The sequence below is a fragment of the Amblyomma mixtum genome, chromosome 3 (assembly GCF_055824585.1).
Source record: "Amblyomma mixtum isolate Tamu chromosome 3, ASM5582458v1, whole genome shotgun sequence".
Lineage (NCBI taxonomy): Eukaryota > Metazoa > Arthropoda > Arachnida > Ixodida > Ixodidae > Amblyomma > Amblyomma mixtum.
In genome coordinates, this window is record NC_143014.1 from 210,019,502 (window position 1) to 210,036,625 (window position 17,124).

Below are 17,124 nucleotides of genomic sequence, written 5' to 3' on the forward strand. Positions count from 1 at the left end.
TTTGCATTTCAACTTATTGTATCTTTGTGTATCTTGCAAATATGTTGTACATACATGGTTTAGATGCATTGTCTATAATTTCACTGTTACGATCTGCTTGTGTGTACTTTTTACAAGTGTTTTCAAACTCTGTAAATAGTTGCCTCTGCTGTCAAAGGTCGGATGGCCTCATCAGGCGGGAAACTGCCTTTAGCCTACTCACCCAGGACAGAATTTTTTGTAAATTTTGCCCTAAATAAAAACTTACTACTTCATGCAGCCCGGATAGCAAGGGCCGCTCTTTATGCTACAGTGCAGGCAAATTCATTCTAGCCATGTTCTGACTATATAGTGAACTGTATTTCTAGCTGCAGTTCTTTGAACTAGAATGGAACCGCACAAACGGAGAGAGGGGCATGGGATAAAAACTGACAAGACAGAGCGCGGATTATTCCTTGTTACATCCTACTTTTCGTTTGTGCGGTTCCATTATGCACTCTAGTCCGAACTATCCCGCTTTCTCCCTTACCAGCATTGAAGTACAGCTGATACTGGTGTAAAACACTTTTTTTTTCGTTTGAAAGCCACATCCAAAATTCGCTCTTGCTTAGCTGTATTCCACACAATGCTGACGGATAACACATTACTGTTTATGCATCACTGATTATTTTGCTGGCGCTAATCCCCGCCAGCTAAAGTGGGTGTTATACAAAACACGCAATGTTACCACAATGAGGTCACGCGAGGAAATGGTCTGGATTTATGTTAATTAAAATGCACTCTACATAAAGGTTTAATGATGAAATTCTTTTAACTACAGAAGGGAAAAATAATGCTCCTTTTTCAATGCTATGAAGCCCTTGAAATGAGACACGCAGGAGTAACTGTACAAATAAATGTTAACAATCACAATATGTATTTTTTTTTTTACTTGAGCACTCAGCGTAATAAATAGACAGTGTAGGAACGGCATAGGTGACACGCGAAGCAAAATATCACTCATTAAAACAAGCTCACACGTCGTACCTTCACGACACTCCAATCAGACTCACATGCCTCATTACGTCCTGCAGTATGCCCTCGACGTACTGGGCGTCATTCAGGTCGGGACGAAAGCCAGGCTCCATGCTGAGTTCGTAGCCAGGTCCGTACATCAAAAGGAAGCGGTGTTCCGGGATGTCATCGTCCAGTTCTTGGCCCAAAAGCGCCGCGGTCACCGCGGTCCAACAGCGGGCCGCGTTGGCAGCCGCGTATCCCCCTCCACCGAGCAAAAGCAGCGGCAGCCCCCAGCTTCGGACGACGAGAACGCACTGCACGAAGGCGGCTGGGGTCAGATTCCACGCACCGAGCGGATCTCCAGACAGTCCGTCCGCACCGCACTGGCAAACAACTGCGTCAGGCGCGTACCGTTGCCTGACCTCGCTTATCACTGGCAATACCACGCGGAGGAAAGTTGAATCGCTGGCACTCCGAAGCGGCAAGTTTATCGAATAGCCCCGGCCCAAGCCGAACCCAACGTCACGCACTGCTCCAGTGCCAGGGTAGAAACCGGGCTCGTACTGGTGAACCGACAGAGTGAGCACCTTGTCCGTGCCTTCGAAGGCTTCCTGAACACCGTCGCCGTGATGGACGTCAAGGTCAATGTACAAAACTCGGCCGAACTTGCGACGCAGTGAGAGTATACCAAGCACGACGTCGTTAACGTAACAGAAGCCGGCAGCCTCACTTCTGTGCGCGTGGTGCCAACCGCCTTCCCAGTGGATAGCAACATCACAAGTCCGCTCAATCAGAGCCCGTGCAGCCGCTAAAGTGCCGCCAGCAACGTTTTTCACAAGCGTCAGAAGTCGCTCTGTCGGCGCACAGTCATCAACTAGGCTGTAGTCTTGAGCGCGACTTGCGATATCTTCCCCATCCAGGTCTTCTGCTGCTCCGCAAGAGTCCAGAAAGTCGACGTAATCTGCAGAATGAAACAGGCACAAATCGTCGCGGCTGGCCAGGTTCTTGAGCAGGTTGTAGCCCTTCAGAAGCCCGTGGACCAGAAAACAACGCTTACGAATGCGAGGGAGCCTTTCACATTCGAAGAGGTGATCCGGACTGTGTACGTAGCCAACTCGAGATTTTCTTGATGTCCCTGACGCACAGTGGTCATAACCCACGTTAGGAACGACACTGACAGACGAGGCTGATTTCGAGAATTTACTAGACGAGACGTTCGTTCGACTCGTCCGATCATCGCCGTCATCCTTGTTGAAAAGAGTGGAATATACAGACTAATACATTTTGATGGCTGAAAACGCTAAACAACACTAAACAACACTATTCGAGCTGAACTGACACATACACGCAACGCCAACAACGCGCTCAAAATTTAATATGAATTGACTTGACTTGACTAGCGCTGGACTTGAAGCATCTCTGCAATAGTTAGTTCTGGTTTTGCTTTTTCGGTACGCTCCATGGTACGCTCGGCACCAACGTTGTTCAACCCCATTTAATTGATTTCTTTTTATACAGGGTCTTGAATATTTGGGGGCCGGGTTTCAAAAAATTCTAGTGCAAAATCTACTACCCCATTCGAGATGAAATAACATTCACAAAGTAGCAAAATGTGGTCTACGTTATCTGATAAGTGATTCAACATCGGTAGTTGCCTAGATTTTCTGGAATGGATGGAAAACTGCTATCTGCACCTTCGAAGCAAGCGCGCCAACGTCCTTGCCGGAGATGGCGGTTGCCTCGCCGCTCGACAGATGGCGCACCATGTCAACGCAGCTTCTCGACTCGCTTTTGCGAAAATTGTGCACGCCGCCGAGAGCAGTTTTCCATCCATTCCAGAAAATCTAGGCAACTACCGATGTTGAATCACTTATCAGATAACGTAGATCACATTTTGCTACTTTGTGAACGTTATTTCAGCTCGAATGGGGCAGTAGATTTTACATAGGAATTTTTTAAAACCCGGCCCCCAAATATTCAAGACCCTGTATATCACATACTGCTGACCAAATGCGGTCTAAGCCGGATAGGCTTAATAGAAGAAATATAGTACAAAAGCTGTGACTTTGAGAAGAATAGCATTCCGGATTGATAAAGCAGATATCAGAAATGGACAGCGCATACTGAGACGCACTCAAGCATAAAGAACCAACAAAAGAAAGTAAACAATGGACCTGGGATTTTGAATGTGTTCCAGACACTCCTTGTACCTCATTCATAGTCCAAAGTGGTCCAATGCTGTTGGCGACGGCGAAGGAAATTAGGCCGTTCTGTCAGCGATAGTGGGGGAAGGCTCTTCTTCACCAAAGAATTGAAATTTAGTGAGGTTTTGCCCAAACTGCGTTTACTTTGATCACCGATAAAGCAGTTGAAACAGCGTCTTCAAACCTTTGCAAAACAACCTGACACCGCTCCCTTGCAGAATCTTCACGGCCAACAAACGAGATGGCGCCACCAGTGCGGTCGCCGACAGAACGGTGCAATTTTCTTTGCTGTCGCCGCAGACAATGTAAATATGCGACTCTTGTTGATCGATTGAGGCAAGTAACCCAAACAAATGTAGCATGAAATAATTCTGCCGACCAAAAGCCATTTCTGTGCTAAATTTGAACTCGAACAATGTGCCCGTTTAGCTGGAAGAAGCATTCTACGGTGAGCGTTTATTTGCGCAACAAGCGTTAGTGCCACGCAGTATACATTTATTCATTATATTATGGATAGCGGTCAGAGGGGGAGAGGTGTTGCAGCTGTATAAGTAGGCGGAGCCGCCGGGGGAGCAGCGAGGAGGGGGTGAGAATCGCGGCTGCGGCCGCTTATCTGTTTTTTTCAGCCAGCGTCCGCTTCGGCGGATGCGGTTGTTGCTGCGACGCCCGTCTTTTCTTTTTCTCTTCCCTCTGATCTTTTAACTCTCCTCTATCTGCACTTGGCAGCGGTGGTGGCTCGGCTTGAGCCAGTAGGCAGGCCCGTGCAATTTCCTTTCATTCTTCTCTCAGTCGCAACAACAACAACACAGCCGCCGAGGCAAAGATGGAGAGCGGAGGAGAGGATGAGCCGTGCTCGAGGCTCTGAAAGAGGCCAGGGCTCGACGTTGGAACGAAACCAAGAGGAGACGGGGGAAGAGCGTGCGATACGCCTCAGCGGCGTAAGAACGACGCGGTTCGGAAGGCGCGCCTAGACGCCGATACCATTCCAGCTCTCGCATCACTCCAGGTTTAACCAGAGCTAAACCACAGCCAACTTTTTCTCTCAATCTCTATTTACCTCTCCTCTCGTTTTACTTTTTTTTAACATCGCAATTACTGCGAGAAAGAAAGAGGGCGTCTTTTCTTGAGAGGGTGGAGAGGTGGAGATTGGTGGGATTGGGGAAGACGGAAACTTGGGTGGACGGGACGCTGAGCACCACGTCTGGCAACCACAGCAGCTTTCGTCTCAACCAATCGGAGACGAGAGTGCTACTTAACGTGCGGTCCTCCCCGTTTGCTCCACACTTCTCATTCAGAGTGTTTGAAGTTGTGCGGCTTCGCTTGGTCAAAGCCACTTGACTCCGTTTCATACATAGCAGGCAACGCTGCCAAAGCAAGCGCGCCTGTTCGCGCAAGCTAAGTCCGCGCGCAAAAAGTAGTTCGCCATACAAGCTAACACTAGCATAGTTCGTTGCGACAAATCTTAAGTGCCGTGACTGGCACCTCCTGGACTTCGTTTTGCCTCTTGCCACATTTTCGTCCTGCGACTAGTCGAGACTTCAAGAAGCAAAAAGTACACGTGGCGGTATGATACGCGGTTGGTAGGGCGAATCGCCCCTACTCAATCCGCGCCCAAAAAGTAGTTCATACTCCGTGAAAATTTAAAATTATGGCCAGAGAGCCCGAACACTGAACTCCTGACAGCTTCGACCATGATTTTCAATGCTACTAGATGGTTGCATATCGCTGTTAGTATTCGTCCAAACAATGAGCGGAGTTGTGAGAAGAACGAATGATACGTGGCGGAGTAATATGATTTCGCGGACGCACTATAATCTCCGCAGCGTTGCCTGCTATGTTCGAAACGGGGTAGACAAGGCCTGCTCGCTCCTTCTCTCCACAGGGGCCTACGTCACACTAGTTGCCCGACCACGAATGATGGTGAGAGTCCTGAGAAATGCAACGCAAGCGCATAGCACCTGGGAGGCAACGCAGGCAGCGTAGGAAGCGAACATGCTGACATTTCTCTTTTCTGGCTTCTCGGTTTTCGAGCTGCAGGACGTCAAACTTTTCTCTTCACTTGTGCGCGTTAAAACCATGATGTGGGGCTGAAGAAAAGCACATATTTTGTAATCGCCGCAACATGGGCCGATGCTGTGTACCTGAGTGCCACGGAAATTACGGCAGTGGCCGGAAAGTTACGGTGTTTGGTTTCCCCTAGGATGAAGCTCAGAAAAAAGCAGTTCCTCGCAAGGATTCTATGCCAACCATGCATTCCAAAGTAACTGAAATTTAACTCCTTTTGATAGCCTTACCTTATGTACCACAAAACCCAACACAAAGCAAAAAAACCCGCCGCAGTGGCTCAGTGGTTACGGCGCTCGGCTGCTGACCCGAAAGACACGGGTTCGATCCCGGCCGCGGCGGCTGAATTTCGATGGAGGCAAAATTCTAGAGGCCCATGTACTGTGCGATGTCAGTGCACGTTAAAGAACCCCATGGTGGTCGAAATTTCCGGAGCCCTTCACTACGGCGTCCCTCATAGCTTATCGGAGCCAGATAAGAAACCGTCGCCGCGGCCCGCCTTGACACACTGCCAGTCTGGTGGCAAAACCCCCGTGTTGTTCTGTCCGCTGGGGAGTGTTTTGAGCCCTCCGGCGAAGGAGGATAATTGCGTTCACGCAGTCTTGGTCCTCTTTTTCGAGCTGGGGTGCGAATTCGACGACTTCCGATGGCCCCTGGGAACAGACCCGATGACGGCCTGGTCCCATTGTACCACTTTACTGGACGCCTCCTGCGCATGCGCTGTGGGGAGAGAAAAACTGTATTTGCCTCTTGAGGGTTTGGACTTTGGGCAGGTGGGCCAGTATACATCTCCGTTAGTATGTCTCCGGTATGTTTAAACCACGTATTAGCACAGACGTATACCGGTTTACCAGGCACCTCCTGCGCACGAGCAGTGACATAGGGGGCCCTTGCGTGTGCGCAGGAGGTGTCCAGTGAACCAGTATACGTCTCCACTAATACGTCTTCCGGTAGGCTAAAAACATCTAACTGCTCCAAAAATCATCACTACGTGGTGATCAATCGGCCCGAGAATTTAAAAAATAATAGTCGCGATTTGTGATCGTGATCCTTCTGCGGGGAAGCAGCTTCGCAATGGCAGATGTCCTCCTCTCAGGCCATCTGCACATGCGCAGCTGTTGTCTCGAGGAACCGGTTTGCTGTAGCAGACCTCGCTGTGCCTATAATCTTTTAAGTCGCCGGCTCCATTCCAAGGACTCGTACGTAGAGCAAGTGCTTAAAAGCATTCGTCGGTACGCAGTGAAAACACTTACCGCATGTTCAAAACAGCAAGTTTCATAGACCCTTTAATGGGCTGGAAGTTGCCGGAACACATCCAATGCTGCTTGGGCAATTCGCCATGCGTGGCCTGCCTCAACCGTGCCGCATGTCCCTCTGCGAGCACCATGTGGCACACATAGGGTGCTTGTACAGGTACCTTTCTGAAAGGGTCTGAATGACCATGGAAACCAAGGAAAGCTGTGACCATACAGCATGAACGTGGGAACCCAATACTTCGATTCGTTCTGTTGTGCCCATTGAATGCGAAAAGGTCGAATTTCGATGGAGGCGAAATTCTAGAGGCCTGTGCACTGTGTGATGTCAGTGCACGTTAAAGAACTCCAGGTGGTAGAAATTTCCGAAGCCTTTCACTATGGCGTCCCTCATAGCCTCAGTCGCTTTAGGACGTTAAACCCCCATAAACCAAACCAAACTAACAGCATATTGATGTTGCAGAGTTTCCGATGGACTTGTAGAATTCGATCACTGCACGTTGCCGCAGTATGGTGTTATATGTTGATCATCCATAGTGGTCTAGATGAAAACCAGGAAACAAAAATTAGATATGGGTTAGGGTAAAAGAACCAAAGCTTCACTTAAAAAATTTTGTTTCCCCTATAGTGCTTATCATTACAGGGCTAAAGCTGATTATGCATTACTTTTCGACCGACCCTTGCATTTAGGGCATCCTTTTGTGTGAATACCGCAGCTGCTTGTGGCGGTAGCGTTGTTTGAACAAAGCTCTGATGGGACATGAAGAAAGCCAGCTCATATCGTCCTCTACTGATCACTTATTGACTAGGACCGACGCGCTTCGCCTGCAAGAGAGACAAACATGTCGGTCACTATACGAAACGTCTACAAGCTTATGTGTGCATTCTGCAAGCATTGTAATGCAACATTTCATGCTGCTGTGAAAAGATATATGGTCAGCTAGACTCGATCAAATGCTACTGTAGTGTCCAGGCCTGAAGAATGGCCGTGCGTCTCTACCTCTCGAGAAAGTTTTCTGAATTTGCAAATTCTGCGTTGCCTCTCTTCTTAACTTCGCACTGCAAGCATAAAGTCAGTACCATATAAAATGAAGGCGTGGGCGAAGAGTACTTTTCATAACCAATTCGAATACGAATATTGCAGCTAGAAACCGAATTGAATTGACTGAATTGACCACCAAGCAATTTCGCATATTGGGAACCCAATACTTTGATTCGTTTTGTTGTGCCCATTGAATGCCAACAGGTCGAATTTCGATGGAGGCGAAATTTGGTCTGGCAACACTGCGCCCACAACTTCCGGTTTCCATCTTGGTTCGGGTGAGCTCGTCGAGCTGGTGCATCATTTGCTATGCGTACATTCTTTATATCGGTATAGCTGTCATGTGTGAAATTTCAACAGGCAGGTTTCAGCTGCTGCATTGTTTTCACTGCAGATCTTTTACCAAATGTAGGTGCTTTCAATAAGCGCCAGCTTACTCCTACCGCGTCCTCAACTTCGCTTGAGGTCTGGCGCTGATGATAGCCAGAATCGGCACTGGGAAGTGTGTCGGCAAGTCGAACTCTGCGCCACTGTCGTTTTGATTTGCGCATTAAAGCACCGGTTCAAGCATCACGCATTATCATGGCTATTTTATTCCCAGGTGGACGCGATTTCATCTGGTGGGGTAGCGAGCGGTTATTTTGCGCTGAGTGCACAGATGTCTTGACAAACTTCTCTGACAGTGTGAACTTTCGTTCGCGCCGACGCCAGGAGCTTTGTGCATTGCAGTATATTTACACAGGACCCTCGAACAGCTGCGTAATGTGATTCCTTTAGTGCAATGTACAATGCACATACACGGTTTTCAACGTCGCCGTTTCAGAGCCCGGCGCCGGCTGGTTTTCGCCACAATTAGTTGAAACCGTGTCTTGCTTAAGACGCAGTTGAAGCGAGTATTACGATGTTGTCAGTCGATATTAACAAGAGGAAAATGGGCACATATAATTTAAAATATTGTAAGCAAAGACGCAGTTTTTTTTTTCAGATAAGCACTGAGCTACTGCGGCGGCTTGATTATAGAAAGAGCGTACAGCTGTAGGTGCTTGCACAGACTTGATACGCTGGTCAAGCTGTGTATGCGGGGGTGAAATTCGCATGTTCGGTTGCCCCCGACACTTAATTCGCTTCCTCCCAAACCTACACAAATTTCTTTGTTGCGAAGCAAGCTGTTGCAGCTTGCCACAACGATAATGAAATCTGATGGCCTGAAGCGTTTTGAGAACAATGTTGCACATACTTTCTAGCTTGGAAATGTGTCCCGCTTTCACAATAAAGTAGCTATGTTTTTTTTCAGACTTTCACCGCCGGAGATATCGAATGTATAGGAATCCTCAAAAAATAAACCATTCGCACCTCGGTTTTTATAAGTAGGATGTATTGCTTCACAAACACGCGGGCGCGATCACGTACGACATTATAAGAAAACAATGTGTGGGATCTTGCAACAGCCCTGTGGTCCAGAGAGATTGCTAGCCCTTCCAAAACTAATCGAACACGGGAAAAACGACTGAAAATGTAACAAACTAAGCAGTAATGTGCGTGTGGTTCTTCGAGTGCGCTTAGTACGCCACAGCATGAGCAATCGAGGTTTTTAGATGGAGCGCACTGAGTGCCCATGGCCGCGATTTACCTGCACATTAATGAACGTGCTTCTTCGCGACTGGAATATACGCTTGAGGAACACAGGCGTAGGCTCGCTCAAAAAAATTACATTCTCTATTACGTTGCTCAAGTATGCGTCTATATATATTCATACCCGACCGGAGAGTTATTAAATGCACTATATCGTCTTCTAATTTTGACCAGAGGCAACAAAGGCTACGGTCCGTATCTTAATGTAAACGCAAATCACCTAGAAAGCTTTGTGAAAAATCAGCGCAGAAAGCGAAAGCTGTGCACTGAATGGCGTGCTGACACACGATACCTCACATGGCATTTGCTGTGACTAAAACGTTGGGACAGAGTAAAGAAAAAACAGAAAAGCGAAAAGCTGGAATGCACCTAGTTCTGGCACGCATCGTAGTTTCTTTGCATAGATGACAGCATAGCGTAAGAGCACATCGTCATTCCATTTGTCAAACGAAGCACAGCCGTTTTAACCCAACACAGGGCCGCGGTTTCGTTTTCTGTACCGTACCAACATGGAGGACTTAGTTCTTGGAGCACCGAGAGATGGCACTGCGCATTTCGCATATCGTCTATTGAATCCGGTTGGGTCCAATTGGTCGGGTAACTAAAAACACAACTGGAATCAATCGGTTCCAATTGGTTTTCAATTGTTCTTTTTTTTTTACTGGGCACCTAATTTTGGCGGCACGTTTTCTTCTCTATAAGGATGTGGAAGATACTATGCATGAATCACCATGCGGTATTCACCTACAGCCGCTAAATAATTTATAATCGAATTTTTCTGTCATGCTGTTTCCGCTTCAAGACCCAAATGATGGCTGTGACGTCAAAGAGGTTATAGGTCACATAAGGCATATAGAAAAACTGTGATATAATCGCTGCTTCATCATTTTAATTCAGTACAGTGCTGAAGCCAGCCTTCCTCAAGTGCCGAAATGACAACACATGTAGAAGCACTGATTATATTGCAGTTCTTCATGCCTCACGTGACCTATAACCTTGACATCACAGCCATTTTTCAGCAGTTGAAACCGAAGCAGCGTGACAGAAAAATTCGATTATAAACAATTTTTGGGCGGTCGTAGGAGGATTCTACGTGATAATCCGTGTATAATAATGCCTTACGCCTCATTACAAAGAAGGAAACATGCACCCCAAAAAGATAGGTTCTATACTCCTTTAACGTGCACTGACATCGCACAGCGCACGGGCGCCTCTTGTGTTTCGCCTCCATCGAAACACGGCCGCCACTATCGGGCTCTAACCTGGGAATTCCGGCTCAGTACCCGAGCGCCTTAAGCACTGAGCCACCGCAGCGGGTTGAAGTGGTAGCGGCAGAGCTGCTTTTTATGACAGATCTGCACGCAGCGTCAGTTCACAAACGTCTATGCACTGCCATATGATCACAGGATGATGTGTGAATGTCTGTAAAATCAGTCTTCTTCATACCCTCCCCTTACTATGCGATGCTTGCTTCACTTTCACTTCAGGCTATATCACATACTTGAAATATCCAAGAACTAAACTCTGTGCAAGACTGACAAAAGGTGCATAAGGGTGCTCAATATCATATCTACAGAAAAATGGGCTCATTCCAGGCTAATTCCACATACGACATGTGTACGTATAAGTGCATTATTCACTTCTACTTCTGCAGTTGATGAGGTGTGAACAGCTTATAAACATTTGACAAAATGAACGCATACAAGCGGGTGCACAGATTCGTTTTTCAACAAATAATAATAATAATAATAACAAAAACGCAACTGGCGGGCGCTGAGCACGCCGCCTGTCCTCACTGGTCTGATCGTCGGTCAAACTATCAATACTGTAGTTGATGCATAAGATGCACATCAAATCTAGAATAAGCTCTTTATTTCGAGTGAGCAATGCATATCCTTCCAATGTGTGACTCTGCTTACCTGCTTTCAAATGGCTGTGTCGTGCTCATACATTGAGCTGGGCAGGTCACAAGCAACTCAGTGACAGAATGTGGAAAAAACTTTGTGGTGTGGATGCACATGTGCATGTTACTGTGGACGTTGCACCGGCAACATATGTTGCATCTTCGTTTAGGCAGTTAGCGAAACTGGCTACATCAAAACTGAATAGTCATTTTCAAGTTTGCTTGGGTGGAGCTGCACAGTTTATCACCAAAACTGAAAACACCCCCTCGTGGCTGCAGGGCTGATGCTTCCTTTGCATACTGAACATGAAAAGTCTCCTCAATTTGGCTGCACTTTCTGCACCAGTTCAGGAGGTGCATCACTCTCGCACTTGATTTGACATTCCAGATAGACCACCTGCACTTCAGCACTCGATTTGACATCATGCTGCACAAGTATAGTGGTTGTAAAGGTGTGACCCTTCAGGTCACGACCCCCAACACCTCTCCCTATGATTAATGCTTTCACCACCACCACCCACCTCCGTAGCAGACAATTAGCAGTCGGCTCTGTAGCTTATGCTTATTTTAGTGAGCGGCGTCAAGGCCATGGTTGCAACCATGGAGTTGTGACGGCTACATACCCATGATAGATGGGGCACCTGCACCGTGCCCTCACCAAACAGCTAGAATGACAGTGCGCATACATGTGTGCACACACACGTGTATGTGTGTGCGTCTGTACGCGGGTAAGCGACTGGCTGGCAGACAGACTACGTATGGGTTCTCACCTTTCTGTCCAGCCTCGCACGTTGCTTTACACCATTTCTATTTTGTACGCAAATATCACGCAGCATGGTGGTGAGATGTCTTTTAATATGTGGGTGCTCGCAATGTTTGTGTTGACTCATTGCGGCAACATCCGCATCTCTGCTTCTGTCAGCCCACGCCTTCGCCTATCAGTCAGTCTCGAATAGTCACTCCGCCATGACTGTCTGCCAACAGTGAACACGAGTTGTTGAGTTCAATTAAGTCCAAGTTTTCAGGAAACTCCTTCTGCAAGCGGCGGACAACCGCAATCAATTTTCGGATAGAATGGCAACAGCCTGGACCACGCGTATAAACTATCAAAGGTCGTCTAGAGCGGAAGCCTAAATAACCTTCAATGTATCCGTTTACTTGGTGACGGTTGACCTGTGCCACTTTGCACAACGCGAGGAAAAGGGCGCTGTCAAATTCATCGCTTTTGGAATTAACAAATTTCATAGCCACTCCACCAGATGTGCCACTTTGAACAAATGCACAGCGTTCACTATTATAACGAGCACAATCCCGCGCATAAGTTAAACCACACAACACCAGTACACCGCCACAGCAGATGAACGTTTCTGCACTCAATATGGCTGCTCCACCAAAGGCTACACTTGCGCCACAAGAACTGGCGCTGCACTGGCACGGCACTTGTGTGAACTAGTGCAGAAAGTGCAGCCAAATCGAGGAGACCTCACCAGTCAAAATCCCGCATTGACCGAGGAGCGACAACAAAACCCATGTGACCTTATGATGTCATCTGCAGTGCCTATCATCACGAATGAAAAAAAAATTCTTCTGAAGTGGATGACACAGGAAAGCTTTCTCATTCAGAGCGGACAAGTTGTCTTACGTGCCCTGCAATTTTTCAGAATAAAGGTAATTGCGTTACTGTTGCCGCGTCGGCTAGTCGTTGCTTCCTCACCGTCCATGCGAGACAAATATGGAGTTTGCAGTCCAGCAAGCGACTGCGCCACTGGTCTTTGTTGCAGTAATGTGCGCGGTCCCAGTTCGTGCCGGTGCAGCTACCTTACACACATTTTGATTGTATGCTTTAATTTAGCAGCACAAGCTTGAAATGTGCTCTGATCACATGCTTTAATTTAGTAGCACAAGCTTGAAATGTGCTCTGATCACAGACTCGCAGTAGTTTATGCGTGCCAATGTTGCAATGGCAAAGGCGAGTACGAGCAAAAGAGCTGCATAGGAGTTCCGCACATTATAGGAAGATATATTTTAGATAACCAGGAAAGAAGAAATCGGACTACCATAACTGACGAAGACAGTATCTTTGGTGTCACTTTCATACCACGGTGATTCACAATGCATCCAATCCTCTGGTGCCAATCGTTACAGCACAAAACTTTATGAAGTGATAAGTCACTGTGTTGAGATGCACTGTTGAACTATGCACAATTTGGTTTTCTGTTGGTTTTTCATGGCTCCATGAATGCTATATATATGCTAACAGGTTTCTATTAGCTGTCTAGGATACACTCGCTGTTTAGACCTCGAACATGTGTTTTTCTTGCCTTCACCACAAAGTGCCACATGGACTTGTTAATTTTCGGAATAGACGCTTCTATTTGATAAGTCATCACCTAGTAAAGTTTTCAATTCTTTGCCAGATTCATGCAATCCAGCTTTAAAGGGAACCATTTGCAGAATTTTGCTAAAGACAACAATAGGAGACTTGAAAAACAGCCAAACCATGTTTATTATGCCAAACGATAACAAAGAGATGCAATCGGCAGTGAAAAACAAAGGCAATCAGACAACAGCACACTTTAAACAGCTAAGATGAGCTTGACAAGAGAGGAGTACTTTTTAGACAAACAACCCTCAGAATCTCATGCCTGTTGTGGGGTCTCTACAGCAGCCATTCGCAGCAAGTGCTCGTGGGCAGCAGCCAAAGTAAATACGAAATTAAGATTCCTGCGCAGGTCCTGCAGGTCTGGCATTTCAAACAATTCTTCCAAGGTTGGCAGATACTCAGCCATGTTCCAGCCTTTGTCAGACAACAAAGGAAACAGCAAGATATGAGTATATGTGGGTACAAGGAAGAGGCAGGTGGAAAGGGAGTGGGAGAAAGAAACAGAACAATATTGAAACAAGCTTCTCACAATGACCTGTCGCTGTAGAAGCCCTGCATATCATCAAATAGTAATTAAAACTGATGCTAAAACAGCGCACAAAATTACACTGACAACGGCTGCAGGAGTAAACCACACTATAAATTCTAGACAATGTTATGAGCTTGCATCCAGAATTCACTGACAAGTGTTGGCATGCCTAATTTGTCAATGAAATGGGGCAGCCATTTTTCAAGGCAATACATATTCATGAGTTCACGAGTGTTTAGAAAAACCCAAAATATGATGCAAGGCTTTTAAAAGACTGATATGTAGTTATTAAACTGGGCAACTAAATCATGCATTAAGCTGGACAATTGTATTATACACCGTTGTCACAAACTGCCTACTAAAGAATTTATTTACTGCCCCACATCCACCCTTGGACACGTTCCTGCACACGTGCTACTGTTAAGAGTTTGCAAGGTGGTAACATGAAACTTACCCTGAGCCAGGCCCAGCTGTGCTACTCGGAAAAAAAGTTGGTCTTTCATAACATCTACTGCAATGTCTGCGCTGCATTCTCCCCACCTAAAATATAAAGATGGAGGACTGAAATTAACACTACTAAATGCAAAAACAAAGCATAAAGGTCCCCAGTGTTTTCATACGTTGCCGAATCAAAATTGGGAGATGTGGCAGTGGATGCTACCAAATGCATAGCGGATGCAAGTATGCTGTGTCATGGACAAATAGCATATTTATTTGAATCTAGGCCAAGAGTTTTCTTTGAAAACGCCAGATATAAAACTCTTAGGTTGGCTTAGATTCGAGGATCTTGTCGCTGTATTCATAAAATACGACAACTATACATAAAAATGAAAAAAATAGCACACAGGTGGCGCCCCCACAAAACGCCGACAGATGTCACTGTAGCCATTACTACCCATAGCCGATGCTGACAAAAAGCACATCTACCTGTCTCAGTCACACTGTGCTTTTATCTGATGAACACGTGCTAACTAGCTCAAGAAAGTACTCTTTTGCAACACACGGGCATTGGCTGCCGTTTTGACCTCATTTTCTCTTCATGTGGTGGTGTGGGCACGTTCCGCGCCAGTGTAAGCTCTTCATACATGATTTTTCAGAAACATCATGATACCAAGCAGACAGTGTCATCATAGTGCAGCCTTCAAGCGAAAAGTCGTGCTCACTGCAAAGCAGTCTTCATACCTTCAAATATGTTGAGGATTTGGCATGGATGAAAATGAATGTTCGCCGTTAGAGGGGGCAGTGTGATGAACTTTGTGCTGCAACAAGGAGGGCCTTTACAGGCCCGAAGAAAGGCTGCCATCGAGCAATGGAATCAGCACTGGCAGAGTTTGTGAAATTGTGGAGGTCAGCAGCACTTCCAATGACCGCACAAGTGCTACAGGCCAAAGCAAGAGAGCTGGAAAGAGAGCGAGGCATTCCCCGTGACCACTGAAAAGTGCGAACTCTAACAGACTGCATCAAGCGCACCTTGCTAGGAGTTGTAGCTAGCTGGACTGCTACAGCCTAGGATGACGTCTTGGAAAGCTTGGTTGCACGCTTGTTCTGTATGTGCACATGCTTGATTCTGACTGAAAACTTTGCTCTTGTTTCAGTTAGTCACCCTTTAACCCCTTAAGGGCTTATGACGAGCTCAGCTTGTCACAAGCGATCAGCACTTTTTTGCTTATGACGAGCTGACCTCGTCATAGCTTTTCCGCAATGTTTCAAGGGGCTTTTGGCGAGCCCAGCTCTTAAACGGTACTTTACCACATAAAACATAGATGGCAGCACGGGTCCCATCATTGGCGCTTTTCTTGAATGCGATTTTTTACACTAGATGGCGGAATTCCTGCATCCCGTTTCCCGCGTTTTCTAACAAACATGGCATCATCCGTGCGTGGATCTGGTGCGGGAGATTATTCTGCTTCGGATGATAGCGGAAGTGATGACGATGCCGTTTTTTTTCTTCTTCAAGTGAAGAGGATAGTGATGACATTTTTACTGACAGCGAGTCAGAAGCGGAAGACAGCAGCGATGACACGATGGCGAGCTCCCGTGAATGGTGCCAGATAGACCTGGACAATATCCCAGCTCGACCTCCGCGGTTTCCCTTCAAGGGTTCTCCAGGACTAAAGCTCACAGCAAGTTCTCCTCCTCAACCGCTGGAGCTCTTTGAGGCTTACTTCGACGATGAGCTGCTTGAAGTTGTAGTGGTCGAGACGAACCGGTACGCCTCTCAGCTGTTGAATTCTAGTAAGCTGGGCAAGCAGGCTCATCTAGTTTGAATGCACCTAGAAGCAGTGGTGCATCTTTTGCACACCAATTCTAAGCTGCTCACACTATCTGGACTTTCAAGAATTTATTTTGTTGTTTCTGAATGCTCCTCAGAGGTGTTAGGTATGGAGGGTCCAGGTAATGAGTAATCAAATATAATTTATCCATCAAATTGTTTCTGTGATTTTGTTTGCGTTTCAAACACATTACTAAAGCATTTTACGTAATAAAAAAATTTGGCAATTTGGGAACATAATTTTTTTATTTATTTGGCCGTTAAGGGGTTAATGCGGCAAAGGCAAACCTCTCCAACAACACAAAACATAATAACATAAAAATTCTTGTTGCTAACCATAAGCTTGCTAAAAACGAAAATAAAAAAGGTAGCACAGCAAAAGCAAAGCTTGCATGTAAAAGGACAAAACAAAATACAGTCCAACGTGGCGATTACTTGGACTGGGTTTGTTGTATCCCATGCTAGTAGTAAGTAAACTCCTCGCGTTGCAGCTAAAATTACGAAGTCCACCATAAGTGCCATTTACTCCTTAAAAACTGCATCATGTGCATCTATTTCTTCAAAGCAGGCCCTACCACGGTGCTTTCCAGGCTCTTCAGGGCATTGATGTGCTCCTCGCAGAGATCCTTGCTGCCAAAAATGGGCTAAGGACGAGATAAAAGTCATTATGGTTGAAGCATCCATGGCAGCTGGTGGTAGGTTGGCCACATTAGTAGATTCCTGACGGTAAGGGAGTGGTCATCTTTTGCATACAATGGCTTCATCAGAGCCCAGATCTGAGATGTTGTCCGCACAAGCGTAGTTATCTGAGGCAACATCCAGCCAACTATGCATCGATGACGTGTTGGCACAAATCTACGAGTCTAA

The 17,124-nt window shown here is 46.5% G+C and overlaps 1 protein-coding gene and 1 pseudogene across 4 annotated transcripts in view; both read right to left on the reverse strand.

The window, feature by feature from the left end:
• LOC149353520 (histone deacetylase 8 pseudogene) overlaps nucleotides 1-2,741 on the reverse strand; it is a 76,580-nt pseudogene extending 73,839 nt beyond the window's left edge. The window contains exons 1-2 of the transcript XR_016289331.1: nucleotides 2,670-2,741; nucleotides 1,032-2,249 (exon numbers count right to left, since the gene is read on the reverse strand). The product of XR_016289331.1 is annotated as a histone deacetylase 8 pseudogene (transcript). The remainder of the gene's footprint in view (nucleotides 1-1,031; nucleotides 2,250-2,669) is intronic.
• A 10,820-nt stretch (nucleotides 2,742-13,561) lies between these two features.
• The window catches only part of LOC149353523 (nuclear pore complex protein Nup133-like), a 111,184-nt gene continuing 107,621 nt past the window's right edge, over nucleotides 13,562-17,124 (reverse strand). For 2 of the 3 annotated variants that reach the window (XM_089582614.1, XM_089582613.1), the window contains 2 exons: nucleotides 14,440-14,525; nucleotides 13,562-13,870 (listed from right to left, as the gene is read on the reverse strand). In XM_089582614.1, the coding sequence (XP_089438740.1) occupies nucleotides 13,713-13,870; nucleotides 14,440-14,525 (244 nt within the window). In that variant the 3' untranslated portion in view covers nucleotides 13,562-13,712. The remainder of the gene's footprint in view (nucleotides 13,871-14,439; nucleotides 14,526-17,124) is intronic. The other variant, XM_089582615.1, reaches the window with a different exon arrangement.